The sequence below is a fragment of the Anarhichas minor genome, unplaced genomic scaffold (genome assembly GCF_050575085.1).
Source record: "Anarhichas minor isolate MPS153535 unplaced genomic scaffold, ASM5057508v1 ptg000004l, whole genome shotgun sequence".
Taxonomy (NCBI): Eukaryota; Metazoa; Chordata; class Actinopteri; order Perciformes; family Anarhichadidae; genus Anarhichas; species Anarhichas minor.
In genome coordinates this window covers 14494450-14512289 of record NW_027466450.1, presented here as the reverse complement: position 1 = coordinate 14512289, position 17840 = coordinate 14494450, and the positions used below count along the sequence as shown (strand labels likewise).

General features: G+C 44.8%; 1 protein-coding gene across 3 annotated transcripts in view; it reads right to left on the bottom strand.

Annotated features, from left to right (window-relative positions):
* dgkh (diacylglycerol kinase, eta) overlaps window positions 1–17840 on the bottom strand; it is a 52583-nt gene that overhangs the window by 4630 nt on the left and 30113 nt on the right. For 2 of the 3 annotated variants that reach the window (XM_076110210.1, XM_076110226.1), the window contains 23 exons: window positions 17003–17109; window positions 16485–16610; window positions 15996–16098; window positions 13467–13629; window positions 13215–13323; window positions 12625–12846; window positions 12206–12297; window positions 11718–11817; window positions 11300–11603; window positions 10919–11050; window positions 8644–8778; window positions 8384–8501; window positions 8093–8203; window positions 7657–7753; window positions 6547–6654; window positions 4999–5112; window positions 4770–4904; window positions 4459–4619; window positions 4249–4354; window positions 3627–3719; window positions 3379–3498; window positions 3074–3179; window positions 1532–1662 (listed from right to left, as the gene is read on the bottom strand). In XM_076110210.1, the coding sequence (XP_075966325.1) occupies window positions 1532–1662; window positions 3074–3179; window positions 3379–3498; window positions 3627–3719; window positions 4249–4354; window positions 4459–4619; window positions 4770–4904; window positions 4999–5112; window positions 6547–6654; window positions 7657–7753; window positions 8093–8203; window positions 8384–8501; window positions 8644–8778; window positions 10919–11050; window positions 11300–11603; window positions 11718–11817; window positions 12206–12297; window positions 12625–12846; window positions 13215–13323; window positions 13467–13629; window positions 15996–16098; window positions 16485–16610; window positions 17003–17109 (2993 nt within the window). The remainder of the gene's footprint in view (window positions 1–1531; window positions 1663–3073; window positions 3180–3378; window positions 3499–3626; window positions 3720–4248; window positions 4355–4458; window positions 4620–4769; window positions 4905–4998; window positions 5113–6546; window positions 6655–7656; window positions 7754–8092; window positions 8204–8383; window positions 8502–8643; window positions 8779–10918; window positions 11051–11299; window positions 11604–11717; window positions 11818–12205; window positions 12298–12624; window positions 12847–13214; window positions 13324–13466; window positions 13630–15995; window positions 16099–16484; window positions 16611–17002; window positions 17110–17840) is intronic. The other variant, XM_076110218.1, reaches the window with a different exon arrangement.

Here is a 17840-nt window from a genome sequence, read left to right as displayed (position 1 = left end):
CACACTCCCTCTGCTCTCCGGGTAACCTCAGCATAGTTAGTGTGCTGGTTTAAAAAGCATCATTCTGTATTCCTTTAGTTAGTCAATCTTATTTTCAACAGAAGCGTCAGTTACAACTTACCTTAGTCGTTTATCTAGATCTTCAACTAAAGGTTATTTTCTTTATTAAATAATCTGTCCATTCTTTTCTTGATTAATCAATTAATCATTTGGTCAAAAACTCTATTTTTTTATTTTTATTTAAAAAAAAGCCCAAGTTGGCATATTCAAATTTCTTGTTTTGTTTGACTAACAAAATCAAAATGTATATATTATAAATTCATAGATTACTAAGACAAACAGCAAATATTCACATCTGAAAACCAGTGAACGTTTGCTTAAAAATGACTTGATGAATAATGAAAATGTATTGGCTTTTGAGTTGATTGACGAATCGATTAATCATTTCAGCCGTACTTTTATCCCTTATAACAAAACAGGAAAGCAACACAGCAAACGGGACAAGTGAGATGACTGACTGCTGAAGTGTAAGACGGTGGAATGAGTGTGAGTGTCATCACACGCTGACGTCCTGTTGCTGTGCACAGATTTAAGAACCAGAACCAGAGGGCCGATATCTCCGGCCAATATCAGCTCATCACAGATTTACTGGTATCGGCACAATGTCGACCAGTTAGTGGCAAGAAATCCAAAGATAAGTGTGAGTTCATTTAGAAACAGTGTCTCCATTTGACCACCAGAGAGCACCGACAAGTTCAACTGTAAAAGGCTCAGCATTGGTCACGGTTCGTTAATGACCAAATTTTGTTCGTTTATATTATGCATTTGAGGTAAACACTTTTTGTTATGTCATTTTTTTAACTCCCAAATATTGATATTGGGATCAGCGTCATAATCCAGTTGGTTTCACTCTGGCAATGTAATCTGAATGTACTTCCTCACCGATGAAAGGGAGCTTGTGTTTCACTTCAGCAGAAGAACTGATGTCTCTGATCATTTGTTTTTCTCAATTGTCCTTTTTGTATGTGCAAAGACGTGGCAACATTGTTTCCACGTCAACGGTGATACACACCTACGCATCGAGTAGGAAGGCATCACGCAAAGCGTCCAGCGGATCAGAACAAATCCAAGTGTGTGAATGTGTGAACGGTGCATGTTTGTATATTCGTGTAAAAAAACAACTAATTTCATTCTCCTTTCGGGACTCTTTCTTGCCCCTCGACAACCCGCCCAGTTTGATCCATCCACCCCCAGCCCAGCCCAGCCCTGTAGGCTTCCCCTCTTCAGGAGACACACAGTGTTAGTGGGTTACGGCGAGTCTCTTTCACAAAGCAACGACCAGACAGTATAGAAGCCAAGCAGAGCAATGCAGAGCAGCACGAGAGGTGGCAAAACAGGGAGACATCTAACAGGTTAAAGAGCATAAGAAATCCAGTAGACAAGAGAGAAAGAGTTGATTGTGGGTTTGGACGAGAGGGTTCACACAGATTCACCGAGGGATTGAGGTGTGTGTTTGTGTGTGTGTGTGTACCTTCAGGTCCCTCCTCTCCAGGTGCAGCAGCTCCGAGCCTCTGATGTCGTGTCGGATGAAGGTGTCTCTGTACTCCCCCAGACTCAGCTGTTCCAGCCAGACGCCCACCTCCTCTGTGCCCCATCTCTCCACTACACACACACACACCAACACACACAAACACGCACACGGGGCAGAGCAGAGAGGGGCTCAGGGCGCCTCACAGGTATGCACACACACACACACACACACCAAAAGCTCTCACTCTCACACCGCTTGTCCCATTCGTGTACTCTCAGGAATATGTCATTGCACACACGACCCTCACACATGGGCACAAATTTGTGGTGAATCACTGACGGGACAGATGGAATAAAGATGGAGGGAGAGCACCAGAGAGGAAGGGAAGAGGGAGAGCAGTGGCGGCAGCTGGCGGAGGAGTTTGACAAAGGCCAAAGGTTGGTCAGAACAAGGCGGTGGCCGATGTCGTTCCAGGAAGACTGGGGGGGGGGGCATGCATATCATCGACCAATATCAGAACACACAGAAAAGTAAAGGGAGAAGTAGGAAGTAAAGGGAGGCGGAAGCCTGTGCGGTCTGCAGGAAACACAGCCCAACTAATCAAGAACCAGCCTGCGATGAGAGGAAAGGGCTTCCACTCTACCCCCGTCTGTCTGTTGACGTATTCTTATTGGTCCTATTATGTATATGAATATCTACCCACTTAGTGCGCAGCAACATCGAGTTAGATTTGGTCATCTAGAAATCAGATATTCACTTTAATGTGCAACAAAAAAGAGTTGATTCCTGGCTGGTTTCATGTTCAAATGAAATAATGGATCCCTGCAGGCTTTCCCTTGTTGCAGCCTTGTTCTTCTCCTGACTTTGCGCCTTCTGAAGCCATGTAGACAGCGAGATGAGAGCATGAATGGAGGGGAGGAGGTGGTGCGAGTTGATGGTTGGAGGTCAGACTGTGGGATACAACACCTCAAACACACACCCATTCTTCCTGTTTCTACCGGTGGATTATAATGAGGCAAGACCTTTATGCGTGGACTGTAACAATAGTGCCGGGCATGGTAACCATGCCATGACGATCGTTGGAAGAACCAGGTTTGTTGAGTGTGCGTGCGTCTTTGACACGAAGTGTGTGAGTTTAAACACAGCAGCCATAAAGTACTAATGAATTAGCACGGGATGGCAGCACTTCTAGATAACTGCTTTCCAGTAGTGGAAGTATTTAGTGTGAAATGATTTCTGCAGCTTCTAAGCGGAGGGACACAGAAAAACATCCATTCTACACTTTAAACCTAAACCTCAGACATCGGTTGACAAATCAAATCTTACTTAGCTAATTATCTATTTGAGCTCTCACTTTGTCACTCAGCGGATTCTGATTTAATGCTGCACCATCCTTTCAAATCAAAGGCAGTAGCAATCGTGAAATGAGGCAAACAGAGATCCCCGTGGCAGATGAGGCCGACTCTGTCTGACTCCCCGTCCTGTAAGCAGTCTGTCTGTCCAGTCTGTTCGCTAGTGAGGGAAAAGTGTGCACAGCCCTACCTGACTGAGGGCTTGTCTTCTTGGCGGCCTTCTCCTTCTTGAACTTGGGCACTATGCGAAACATGCTGCTGCGACTGTTCCTCTTGCCGTAACCCAGAGAGTGGTCCTGGTACATAAGCACAGTCAACCTATAGCCTTTCATTTAGCTACTCAGATCTCCCGTTACGTGGAGCCATGTTACACCGAAGACATACAGTATATGCGTACATGCTTTCAGTGATGATGCGCAGGAGTAAAACACAATGGTGGCAATGTTATACACGTCTTCATATGTGTGTGTGCGAGTGTTTGCTGAGGCTGCTCACCTCCTCATCATTGGGCTGCAGTATGTGGTAGAGCCAGGGGATCTCTCCCAGTTTGCCCAGTTCCAGCTCCACACTCTGCAGAGCACTGGACAGCTGATCCTCCTCTGGCTGGTCCAGTTGCTGCAACGGGGGGGGGACATACACAAACCTATCCTTTAATGTCATAGTGTGGTTAAGACATTAAATAATGTGTGGTAAAAGTGAAAGAAAGTCATTATTGTAACGATAAAGTCCCCATGATAACTCACCAGAGAGACTCGGCCCAACAGCAGGGACTCTGTCTCGTTGTACAGAGCCTTGACAGTGCTGGCCACCTCTATAGCTGTGTTCCTGGTCAGACTCTGGAAACGGGATACGACCGTTATTTAGTATAATCTCACACATTGTACAACAAACACAGCAGTGAAAGTGTACTTTGTACAACAATTCTGGTAGCTGTTTCTCATTTTGAGCATTTGAATAGCTTCAGTACAAAACTAGTGCAGTCATACTCATAGAATGTAAACAGGAAGTGGACGTGGTCACCGTGACGTCACCCATTGGTTTGGGGACTACGGTTTGAGGCTTGAGTTCGCCGTTTTGCCTGTCGCCTTCTTGGTATATTTAACCAGAAGTCTTGAAAGGGTGGAGCTGAAGTATAACTGAACTCTAAATGGACCATCATTTACTAAATGAACATCATGCTGTATTGAAGAAGACTTGAAACTAGAGATTGAGACCATGAACTCATGTTTACAAAAAACTGCAGCTTCCGTGGACACGTCATTCACAGGTTCAAACCCTAAAATGCAGCTAACACACAGCAACATCCCGAGGCTCAACGTAGGAAGAAAAACACGACATGTTGTGTGATTCGTGTCGATCGCTTACCTCCGGGAACTTGGGGTGTGTTTTGTTGATGGCGTGAGACGAGGCATTAACAGCATGAGCCAGCTCCTGCTCTAAAAACCCATTGGTCTTTGCAGCCTCGCATATCCTGGGATCAGACATGTCAGTGGGCAAAAAATAAATTATAAATGATGATTTAACATATATATGTAAAGCCTGTGTGGCCTTCTAGAGTGAGACCTGATATTTTACCTTGTAATGAGCTCCTCTGCAGCTCGGGCGCACAGCTGCACCATGGCGGCCTCCTCCTCTGTCGCCAGATCCACAGACTGTTGTGGGTAGAGGTGAGGCCGCAAAGGAGGCTTGTCATACTTCAGCTTGTCCTCCCATGACTTCAGGGTGTTCTCAAACGCCTACGAGGGGGAAATCCAAGGATGAGTGCATATCTTGCAAAGCTTTGTCCATCTACCAGGACGATTCACTCAAAACCCAGCCTCCTCACTCATTTTATTTCAAACATTCCAGAGGCCAACTCCGCTTCCCCTCCCTCCCCTCTGTCTCACCCGGTCTCTGGTGAGCATCTGAGCTCTGTTCTTGTGCTGGATCTTGATGACTCCGGGCGGCTGGATCCAGGCCTCACCGTCCACCTGAATGGGAACTCCCTCGTCACCCAGGATAGTAATCTTCACCGTTCGACACTGATTCGGGCAGAAAGGCACACATCACATAAACATATTCCTATAAGCGTGTGCATTTTTCTTTTCATATTGTTTGTTTTATGTGCGTTCTCACCTGTGCGATGCGGTGGTGTTGCAGCTTGATGACTCTGGACACAGCCATCTGCATGCTCCCAAACACAGCCACAACTTCCAGGATCTTATCGTCAAACGACGGGGCACAGAAGATCTGCACGGCACAACGATGACATTCAGGAACCAAACAATGCGTTCATCCATTTCTCAAAACTTCTCGACTTCCCTGCCCTGTCTGTGGCACTGAGTCCCAAATCCTTTTGTTCTTACTGACGATGCACATAAAAACAGCATAATAATATATATATAATAATGCATAATATGTGATTATAACTTACTTTAAGTGGTCATGGTTTGCTTTCAGTTTTACAACATTTTGTTTGTTGATCTGGCATACATTTAATTCCTTTTTACACTTTACTTAAAGCATACAATGACCACTTGGATTAACTTATAATAACATTTTAACAGTGATTATAATTCATTAAATGTATTAAAACTATAGGATTGCCTATATATTGCCTCAAAGGAGAAGGTTTTCCTTGTCAGCTCCGTTTAGCTGCAGCCTGAACGAGACATGAATTGTTTCTGAGAGGAGAGGCTCCCGACAAGTCTGGTATCGATCTCTGCCTGCAAACTGCCCGTGAAAAGGTCAAAGCAATGAGGAGAAAACTATTTATTTTGCTGGATAGGTAACATTTCGCTGAGAGATTAAATGATCAAACAACATGATCTGACGCGTTGTCATGTGTGCCCTGGGTCACTAGATGGAAACCAAAGCACATTCAGTAAAGCCTCCTGTACTGCGCCTACTGCTGAAGTAGAGGTGGTAACATGTTGATCTGCGAAAGCAACATCTCTCTATTTATCATCAGTGTTTGGTACCAATTATGAGTATTCTAACTCTATTTTCATATAAACTCACTCTTTGTTTTATAGTGAAGCTACAGGTCAGCCGCAATGTGTGAAAATGTACGATTGAACCACAAAACAAATCGATCTATTTGGAGACTAAGATAAAAACTTAAATTGTAATGTATTAGTGTGTCTGTGTGTGTGCGTGCAATAACTAAATGTCCTCTCCCTGTTTCCTCCGCTCCAACAAAACAGTTACATAACACCAAATGCTCATACTGTATGTGTGTCCAAGGGTAAACTCTGCAGGGGCTCACTAAGGGGTGTGTTTGTGTGTGTGTGTGTGTGTGTGTGTGTGTGTGTGTGTGTGTGTGTGTGCATGCAAACTGACTCTAATCCCTCAGCAGCCCTTGTACTCTGGGCCTTAAACAAACAAGCACAAATATCTCTCTAACCATCCCTCTCCCTGCACCTCCAGGCTATCGGGGTCATGCTAAACCAGGATCCAGGCAGTCTTTCCATATTTAACAACAGAGAAAACGAGAGGGACACAGTGAGAGGTGGAGCGGTGATCCAGCGGTCCGGCCAACTGCTGACATTGGCTTGAGGAGGAAAAAAACAAAAAAACACTCCCCCTTTCCTCTCTAAAGGTGATCTCAGTCGCCTACCAAGGGCTTCCAGCCAGATTAGAACATTACAAAGAGTTCCTCTTGTGTACTGTAAGTGTACTCACATCATCCTCCTTGGTGCCGCCCCAGAAGTTGGTCCCGCCTGCGTAGCTAGGAATGTTTAACACTGCGATCCCCTGAAGGCTGGGCAGGGGGATGTACTGGCCGTCACACTGGGAAAGACAAATAACAACCGAGCGGACCAGTAAGTGACGGGAGCAGGGAAGCTATACGTGCTGTATGTGTCTATTGCAGAAGTCCGTAGGTTTCATGAACATCAAATCTAATAGGGCTGTGCATTGGCAAGAATATGGCAATACAATATGTATCATGATACAGGGGTCATGATTCAATATACCGTGACGTATTGCAATACTCTAAGCAAGACGGTGTATTGTGTTTTCTTTTCATCTAAGAGTATACAGAACACGCCACCATTTCCATAAATTCGGAGTAAAAAAAAGTTTTGTTATGCAATCAGAACCTTTTGTTGCCACCTTTATTTCACCTGAAGTCCAATTTCACAGCAAAAGCAAAGAGCCATAAAGCCATAAAAAAAAGACCATTTCTCGTTGGACATAATACAATTTATGTGGTATACACGGGCATTTAAGACAGGTATTAAACCTGATACTAATCCTAAATAGCCAATTGTCTAGACAGGTTGCCATAATTGGTCCTTATATTGGGAGGACATCACTTCATGACTCTCCTGCACCCGAGCCGATAAGCACACAATATTCTCGGCTGTAAGTGTTTTTATTCTTTGTAAATCTTCAGACTGGAAAAGCGTGTCAGCAGGCAGCTGTTCTGCAGACGTTGTTTCTCCTGAACAGTCCAAATCAGTCTCTGAATAAATTTGAGGTGAGAAATAAACTGTGCAGTTGCGGAATCATGCTTCCCCTTACATCTGCAACGCGCGGAGATTAAATAGGAGTTCAAGAGAGACTCTTGAGAGGTGGCGAGTAACATCTTCATCTAAATCACTCCCCACTGTTTGCAGATTGGTGCCTTCAGCTGCCTGGGACTACAGGTGTCAAGTAGATGTTCTTTGTTTTTTTACACTTAAGTTTTATAGTTAAGCGGGCAGGATGACGTCTGTCTTTGAACATACTGCACGACTTTTACAGACTCTTTCTAAGTAAAGCGTTCTCCGCTGTTCCTCCCCTTCTCACCTCTAGCTGGACCTTCTGCTCCAGATTCTTGTATGTTCTCTGCAGAAGCTCCTTTGTGCCCAAAACGCCGTACCACATCATGTTCTTGGTGCGACTCCTGTGTGGGAGGGATGCAGAGAGGGAGATTTACGGTGAGGTGAAAAACAAAAGGGTTTTACAGCGGACAGAGGGAAGGAGTGCAGTTATAAACTACCCAGATACAAGAAGGTTTCTCACTTAATAAAAGGATACTTACTTCTTTAAGAGTCAGAACACAAGAAAACAAGCAATATCATCTTGAGTAATCATAATAAATGTAGTATATGAGGAGGAATACAATCATTAGTAAAGCTTTCTAAATATAGATGTAGGCAATGAAGCAGCTTTCATGATTAATTGATAGGATTGACGTGGCTTGATTGGCTGAGAGATGCCTGGTAACAGAAATGTGTCTCACCTGCATTTCTCTGGGTGCTCCTCTCGCTTGTTGTTGAACTCCAGGGAGATCTTGGCGTCCAGGCCGATGCCAAAGTAGTTGTTCATCACGCACTTCTCCATGTAGCCCTCTCTGACAGCCACACAAGCAGACAAACAGTCAGTAAGCTGAAGCTCACACACAAATATATCAAGGACAAAGTGACACACGGATGTGGGTATAGATTTACACGCGAACGGTCAGAGAGAGAAGGACAGATATTCAAACAGTGACGAAGATGGGAGGAGACGCGCAACGAGGAACGCCGCTTACAGTGAGTCGAGGTCGGGGTCGATGAACGGTGTGGCACCAAAGGGGTCGATGTTAGCCAGCAGCATCTTGCTAATGATGGAGCTGCCAGCGATGGAGGCAGCCAGACCTGCCCGCAAGCCTGCACACACACACACACACACACACACACACACACACAAGCAAACACACACGAGGCTGAGCCGAAATATCCAAGTGACCCTGTCCTTGTGTGTTTCGTTAAGGTCAGGAGAAGGAAATGAAACAGAAAGCGATGCGTTTACCAGGGCAGATGATGCGAGTGTTGAGTACCGGGAGGTTCTCCTTGCTGGTGGTGAAGGGGGTGATGGTGAAGGAGCTGTAGGACTGCGTGCTGCGGCTCACTCTCCTCTCCGTGGGAGAACAGGGACTCTTAATAGCTGGAGACAAGAGAGAAAGAATTCCTATCATTCACATCAATGTGTTTCTCTACTCAAATTGTTTAAACATTTTTGGTTCATTATTCGTGGTTCCTTAGGGCAGAACACAATAGAGGGTACACAATGACCTCACTGTTTAATGTGATGCCACCCTCTCATCCCACCAGGGGACATAACAAAACTCGCCACAGCTGCTGTGAGTGGGTACGGCTGCCATATCGGGAGGAAAACAAACTAATATTTAATAGCCGTCTTTGACAATATTGTCATATAAAATCCTTATAATTAGGTTGATACTCAATGGTCAATTGATATTAAAACATTGTATTCATTGTATTCATATTCATAACAGTATACATACTGTATATTTGTGTATACTGTATACTATTACACTAATAGTATATATAGTGTATAATAGTATATATAGTGTATATTAGTGTATACTCCACCAGAAATAATAGGACTTTTATTCTAGCCTTCAGAATAAAAGCAGGGAATCAATAAAAGGTTGTTGTTGTTTTTAGTCAACATATATTTGTGAAGATGATGCTTTGACTCTGAAGGATTTGGGAGCTAAATATTATTGTTGTTGCTGTGCATGTACCAAGCTTGATTTGTCAGCCACTAATAAGAAATAAAAAATAAAAAATTACATTTTATTTATTTTTTTTATTTAAGGAAGATATACAGCTGTGTGTATACATATGTATATGTGCATACATATACACACAAATATGTACATCAAGTGCAGCATGCAAGTTAAATTGGGAAAGAAATCTGTAAAACATTTAGAGATGTGCGTGCTTAGTTAGGTAGTGTCACACCGGAAAAAGCTTCACGTTGCCTCTCTGCTTTTTAGCTTTCAGCTGTTTTTCCATGTGAATGCACGATGACAGCCTCTGAACATCGCGTGTTTGCCACATAGCATCATCACTGCTCATGCCGACCCCACGTGAATCCTCCACGGGGCAACAAATACATGCAAGATCGGGCCGACTGGGAGGCTAAGAGTTTGCCAAATCACGGGTTTAACAATCCCTTCTGCTCGCACTGATTGTTTTTTGATTTGTGTCCAGGTCAGGAAGGAGCAAGGAGGCGATAAGAGGAAACAAGGAGAGGACATAAAGCGGAGGGTTTGACTGATACCTCCTCGTCTTCCAACGGCTGGAAAATGTGTGGAAGGAAGGAAGCAGCCTTATGATAAACAGGAAGAACTTCTGCCCCTAAGACAATAACACATCCTGTGGCCGTCACGCACACACACACACACACACACACACACACACACACACACACACACACACACACACACACACACACACACTCACATGGAGGCACAATAGACGTTCACACATGCATGTGCATCCACATCCACGCTGCCTATATTACACAGATTCAGATACATATGAACAGGCACACGCAGGCTTCATGGTTGTCCCGACGCTGCAGTTTTGACAGGTTCAATCGATTATTATTAAAGAAGTTCTCTGTTGCTGCAGACGGAAGATGGAGAGATAAACAGCTCGGCTTGCTGCAAGAGATGGAATATGACAGGAGAGCAGGATTTTTCTCCGTGCGCTTTTAGCCCTAATCCTTGAGTTTATTTATGACAGGAAACATGATTTGCGTCAGCAGCACTTTTTTTTTTTCCATGAGCTATGTGTCTGCTTCTGCAATATACACAAGGGGGCGACATTTAAATCCTGTGTGATCTCCTATTGCACCAAATCACTTCACAAAGCAGAATAATCTTAAAAGTCTTCTGTTTACAATTTAGAGAAGGGCAACACTGTGGTATGGAACTTTGCCTCTGTTCGCCTAAATGATGGGAATAGCAACGTTTCCCTCTCTCAGTAGAACAAAGAGGAGAGGAATGTGTTTTAACATATCGCCAAATTCTACTTAGTTATCTTCTTAAAATAGACCTCCACCACTAATTAAATAAGATATCCTTTAAGTGACTGAGAATAATGCCAGCTCGCAAAGTGGGACACTTGGAAATCAAAGAGGCAAGGCTGGACAGGTTAAGTGCTTTGGAAATGGCCCCAGGATGAAAATGCATCAGTGGAGAGCGGCTAAAAAGGTTTGCAGGACATGCAGGTTCAGAGATTTGAGCAGCAGCAGCAGCAGAAGCACTTACATGTCACTGCTTCCAGTTCCTTGGTGTCCTCGTCCTTCTCACTGTCTCTGTTCTCCTCCTCGTTCTCCTTCCTGAACTCCAGGGGAGACGGCGGCTCGGTGTCCTCCGTATGGGCGTTCTGCTCATCCACCACTAAACAAGACAGGAGGGATAAAAAGACAATACGGTATGCGCCACACGCCACAATGCATGTGCAGGACAACTTTCAACAAGTTCCTTCTGCATGGTAAGCATTAATTTTTGCCTTTTTCCTCACAAAAAAACTGCTTTTCCAAATGTATGGCAACATGGAATGGTATTAATACATTTTTTATCAAATAAAAAGTTGTATGTAGTAGTTTCAGGTGGGTTTTGCCTCCATAACAACTCGGTATCTGTTACCTCTCTCGGCCTGGTCTATGATCTGTCGCAGGGCTTTCTTCAGACTGTTGGCCCGGAGCATCATCTGCTCCCTGCTTTTGAACAGCTGGTGTGGGGCCCCTCTTCCTCCTTTCTCCGTCTCCTCCTCCTCCATCTTCTCCTTCAGCTCCGTCAGGCTCTCCTCGCTGGCCTCCTCCTCTTCCTCCTCCTCCTCCTGCTCCTCCTCCACGATAGGAGGAGTGGAGTGGGGGAGTGAAGGTAGAGCCTGGCACTCTGAGTTGAGTGTCTGGAGGAGGGAGTCCAGTTTCTCATTCAGGATGGCACACTGGGGGGGAACAAACAAGAGGATAGATGTAGTGCTGTGGCAGCATTCAGAGGAAATGTAATATACAGGGCGTGGCGGGTGATGGATGCTAACTGCATTGTCTTTGAGGCTTACTTTGAGAGACATCGTGCCGCACCCCTCACTGTTGTCTGTACTTTTTTCGTAGCCTTTCCCCACTTTGGAAACAAAATCCTTCACTGTTTCACACAGGATCCTAAACAACAGAAGGAAAACATGAGTGTTTGGGGTTATAATGTATGACAAACAAAAGATGACATTGAGCATCGACATCTGATAGACTTTTCCAATTTTAGCATTTTGTGCTGTCCTTTCTCATTTTATTTTATGTATCTTATTGTTTCTTTCTATATCATTATTCATTGAGTGCATGTCAATACCAAATTGCTGTATACAGTGTATATATGCCATACTTATATATAAAGCAACCTGTTGTATTTATCATTCCACATTTATTCCAGCACCCTTTGCACTCTGCACCATTAGACTATTGTCTTACTGTTAGATAGATGGATAGATGGATAGATGGATAGAAAAACTAGGCCGCCTGTTTGGGGTCGTGCTGACGCGTTAAAAACACGTACTTGGCAGAGGAGATGACCACAGAGTTCTGCTCAGAGTTGAGGATCTTTGTGAGGTGAGCAGCTACTGAGTCTTCATAGGCTGAAATGTGAAACTGGGGAGAAAAAAAACGTTGAGGACACACATGACGGTTTGTTTGTCTTGTAGTAATAAGCATTATAGTTGAAAGCAGATTTCTCTCATCAGTACTTTAAAAAATTACAACATTTTAGAAAAGTATGTCATGAGTAAGGGATTCGTCAGGAAATTCCTTTTTCTTTGTCCAGTTTTGAACCAAAGCTGACGTGAAGTTGACTTGAAAATGTCCGGCACTCTTTCCAGCATGTGCTCTGCTACCCCCTACTCCCGTTCGTCTGGAAGCCCCGCTGGGTTTGATCGTGTCTACTGATGCGTGTGAATATCTGTCATCTCCTGTGAGTACCTGGCAGTCGTCGGCTCCCTCGGGCGTGGTGGGGCAGCTGTGTTTGGGTGGGATCTTAATCTCGTAGGTCATGATGCTCCAGCGGTCCAGCATCTTGGTGCTGGCCCTCTCCAACTTCTCCAGGATCTGGGGCAGCTGGGTGTCATCGTCGCACGAAGGGCCCCAGCCCAGCACCCGGGCCAGATCGTTGCCCGTGCCCAAGGGCAACACCCCCAGCTGGCACTGAAACACGTGCAGAGGGTTTATTTGGCATCCGGGGAATTCATCCCTGCTCCAATCAAAATGAGGTCTGTGTGTGTGTGTGTGTGTGTGTGTGTGTGTGTGTGTGTTTGTGTGTTTATAATGAGTGTGTGTCTTTATGTAAGCTAGCCAGGGGCAAAGGCAAAAAGCTCAACTGGCACACTGGCCAAAGACACATCGCATTTACTTGCAGCTCATTCTGTTCTGGCAAGTTATGCATTCAAAGGAGGATTATCTACCTAATATGTTTTTTGATAGAAGGCACTTGTAATTTATTTGGAATCCAGGCGACATAACTGACCGTCATACAAATAATATCTAAAGTTTTGCTCAATGCGGTTTCAGTTTACCTGTTTGTGAAGATTGAGTTTGTCGATCTCTGAGAGGACCCAGCCCACACTCCCATCGCCTCCACACACCAGGATCCGGAAGTTGTCAAACTTCTGAAACAGGCGCAGGCTAACAAAAACACACACACACACACACACACACACACACACACACAAACATTTATTTACTTAATCTATAGGATCAGCTTTTAACGATGGCAAGCGATGCTCTGGAATGCAGTCCAGGAGCTGTTTTCTGTTTGTTTTCCTCACCCGAGGTGCGGTCCACCGTTGACCAGGTCAAAGACTTGAGCCGGGTTGAGGAGCTGCTTGAAGCGTCGTAGGAATTTAACCCCCTGGTTGTCACCACTTTTGGAGTTGACAAAGACCAGGAGGGGACTGGCACATGACGGGGGACAGGTGGCCTTCCAGAAGCCTGAGGGGAAATGGCGACAGAAAAGGAGAAACGTGAATATGTGTTGAATGCTCTGAGCACAAAAACCCACATTTCATACAACTCAAACAACCTGCGTGAATGGATAGTACTAGAGGTAAGCAGAGGAATATGTTTTTGTGTTATGTCGTCCGTCCTCTTTCCAGGTCTCTGTGGTGGAGAGGAGCATATTATCTCCCAGATAGTATTCTTCATACATTTTTAGCATTCTATCTATACTTTTGTCATCCTGATTGTCCATCCTGTAATGTTAATATATTTGTTTATTGCATGTCTGTCTGTCCTGGGAGAGGGATCCCTCCTCCGTTGCTCTTCTTGCGGTTTCTTCCATTTGTGTTTCCAAGTTAAACACTTTTTTCTTACTCAAATCTAGGATCTAAGACTGGTGGCCTGGTTTTGATACCTGGTTTGGTAGTGTCACATTTTTGATTTGTTGGCTATATAAACAAAATGAACGTGACTTGAGCCGATCATTTAACCTTCTGTAACCAGTAACCAGGGTACAGCACAAACTAGAGCAGCAGTGCTGGACGCAGTAGCTGGCCCTGTCATCGTTTAAACGACCTCATCTCGGTCCCGGTGCGTGCTCAAACTGAGCGTAATAATGCATGGGAGCGCAGCACATGCCAAAAACACGTGTTTCGCTCCCTACCAGAGCGCGAACGCACACTCACGAGCGCACATACACACACACTAATCTGTGGGAGGTAATGCAACAAGAGGTTTCTGCGCTTGCAGCATAATCTGTGCACCCCCACTGTGTTGACAGCCGTGCGTATGAGGGCATCCACCATATGTGTGTGTGTGTGGCACCGCTATCTACTCCTGGCACTCCCTCCTTTCCTTCTCCCCCTTCATGTCTTCCTTCTGCTCTCTAATCTCTCCGTCTACCCTCTTTGATTTTTTCTTCTCCTTTCTGGATTTCTCTCTCTCTCTCTCTCTCTCTCTCTCTCTCTCTGTGGTGTTGTTGTCAGTAACGGATGGATTGAGGGAGGGTGGGTGGAAGAAAAGGAGAGGGGAAGGGAGGGGAGTCACAACGCTCCAGCATGTGCTACAGTCTGCCCCTCAGCCAATTATAACCAAACTCCCCCTCTTCCCAGCCTGCATTTGGGCAGAGGGGGTCCTGGAACGTGAGGAGATGCACAGCAAGTGAAGGAGAGAGAGAGAGAGAGAGAGAGAGTTATAGAGAGTCTATTTTTTTCTTTGCCCTTCTTCCTTTTTCTGCTTTTTTTCTTGTCCTCCTCCTTTCATCTGGATTCCCTATCCTCCCTTTCCCTGCCTCTCTTTTATCCATCTACCAATTAGCCAATGCCAGCTTTTCACAGGCTGTGTGTGTGTGTGTGTGTGTGTGTGTGTGTGTGTGTGTGTGTGAGTGAGACCCAGCCATTGACTTCCGCAACAGTAATTCAATCACACACGCTTATCTGAGTCTGTCTTGCAGGTGCTGATCACTATCTAAAATGGGTTTAATGCAGCCTCTGGAAAGCGCGCGCACGCGCACACACACACACACGCACACACACACACACACACACACACGGACTTATACACAGAGAAAGACAGAGTGGTCATGTATGAACAAAGAAATACAGACAACACACACATACTGTGTTGAACAGATAACCTGGAGGGAGCCTCAGGGAGCTTTGCAGAATCTGCAAAGCTCCTCTTCTTCTGTGGTGTCAGCGTGCTTTTATGAAATATTACATGATGATGAATATATGTGTCCATTTTGACGGCAAGTTAGGATTTATCTAATTATGATTCCTCTCTCACACACATCTTGTCTGAAGGGGATTTATTTTCAGCCTTCAGAGAGGTGTGTGCCCTCCTGTCATATAGGGCTATTTTTAACCACCTCGGCATACCAGGAACTGGCAATTTCCTGGAACAAATACCAGTGACCGGTCCCTCTCTCTAATATGACTAACAGGAAGTTCGTAAAGAAAGCATGGATTCAATGGTGAGACCCACAACACAAAGAGAGAATAGTAAAGTTGTCTTTTTTTTCTGTTTTCCAGCACATGTTCCAGCGGTTCACAGGAGAAGTGGGTGGTGGGAAAAAGAGACATTGTGTGCCTGAACGGATGTGAATCATCACTCTCTCCCTCTCCTCCCTTCTGCCACCGGCCTTCCATGTGACAGGGCAGAAGGTCACAGTTCAGAGAATAGACATCGGCTCGACTAAACGGGGTGAAATCTCATTTATTCATCTCTGAAATGTATCGATTGCTCACAGATGACGTCCGGCACCAACCTCTGACCCTTTGAGCGAGTCAACGTGATTGTATTGTGTGTGTGTGTGTGTGTGTGGGGGGGGGGGGGGGGGGGGGGGGGGGGGTGCCTACCATCGGAGTCGATGCTGTTGAGCGCCGTGGGGGGGATGATGGAGACTTTGCACTGACCAAGAGGACACTTGCGAGGGTACAGGTCCATACACGCGGTGTGCACCTAAAAGAACAGCAAATACTACGGATCAATTTAAGAAAGTACAACAGCAATGATGTAATTCCCTCGGGGTACTGCCAAAATGGATCGACGACTGAAAAACCATAATGCAGCATTCCAGTTGGTTTGTTCAGTTCAGTTTGTGAAATGTTGTGACCTGATTTTGGTTGCTAGCATGCTAAACAATGAGATGCAGTTCCAGGCTAACATGCATTGTGAAATACAAGGCTATCAACAAGCCGCGTTCAATGCCGAGACGCTGCTCTCCGCTGTCCTAAATGTTTCGATTGCGATTCAAACAATCAGCTTCTTGTGTGATCTTAATCCTGTTTCAATGTAATTTAGCAAGGGGCACATTAAGCATGGTGCACGTGCGACAGACGTCTTACCATGGCTTTGCACCAGAGGCAGCGCCAGTCCTGCAGCCTCAGTACGCTGCCGCATGTCTTATCACACACAGCACACTTGGCACTGACAGGCAGGTTGCCTTCCAACCACTGGTGAGGCATGGCAATCTGTGGGTCCAACACAAAACACGGTTCAAGAACGGGGGAACACTTTACGCTGTCTACTTTTATCTTTCATATCTTCTAGGGAACACTTTACTCTATTGCCCCTGGCTCCAAATCTCTCTTCTTTTTCTGACACTGATGAATCCATGAGCATGAGCGAGTTGAGTCAAAGTGCACTAATTCTAACACACTTTGCATTATTATGTAATAGAACATATGAATGCCTGTCTTCTCATGAATATACAATACAAGTCAGTGATTCAGTATTTTCCCAGAAGCCTCCAGAACATAATTTTAAACCATCATAGGTAACAAACTCTCGATACAAAACAAGGCTACGTTTTTACACAGTTAGCTAAAGGAATGTCAAGCTAATTCTTAACACGCAAACTTACCCCATCCTCATCCTCAATGATATCCTTCCCTATTGAAGCCAGGGTTGTCCATTTACAGTTGTTAGTGGCTCTGACAGCGCAGCGCTTGTGGGCTTTGAATTTGCACACTGAAAAACACAAAGTCAATACACATACTGTATCAGTCTGTTGATGTTTTCCACCTTAAAGTGACTCAGCAGCTTCATATTGTAGCACTAAAAAAAAACATCGAAAGCAACAGTCAGCTTCTGGTTTAGCTTAGCTTAGCACAAAGACTGTAGGCAGGAGGGAACAGCTAGCCTGGCTCTCTCCAAAGGTAAACAGCAATCCAACTACCAGCAACTCTAAAGCTGTCATGTTTTGTTTTTTTTAATTATTGCGGAAGTTGGTCATCAAATTTCTTTTTTACAATAAGTACTGGGCCTTAAGTCACAAAAGGTCGAGAACCCCTGCTTTATGCTAAGCTAAGCTAACCGTCTCCTGGCTCCAGTTTGGTATTCAACAGACATGATATTGGTATCAATCTTCTCATCTAACTCCCAGCAAGAAAGCAGAAAAGTTTATTTCCCAAAACATTTACAACTATTCCTTTAAAATGGTTGAAGTAACAGAATAACAACAAAGATAAACAGAGATCCTGTAACTAAGTGACTTATAAAACCATTAATACCGTGCATCTGTCACATTCACTCAGTACGAGGAGCCAGCCACTGTAACGCCAGGAAAAGCACTTACGACATTTCACACATTTGACTTTAATGTATTTAATGCAGGTTGTTCTGATTAAGGAACACAAGAGTGAAATGCAAATAGAGCACGAACGGCTCCTATGAAGATGTATAGGCAGATGGAGATTGCT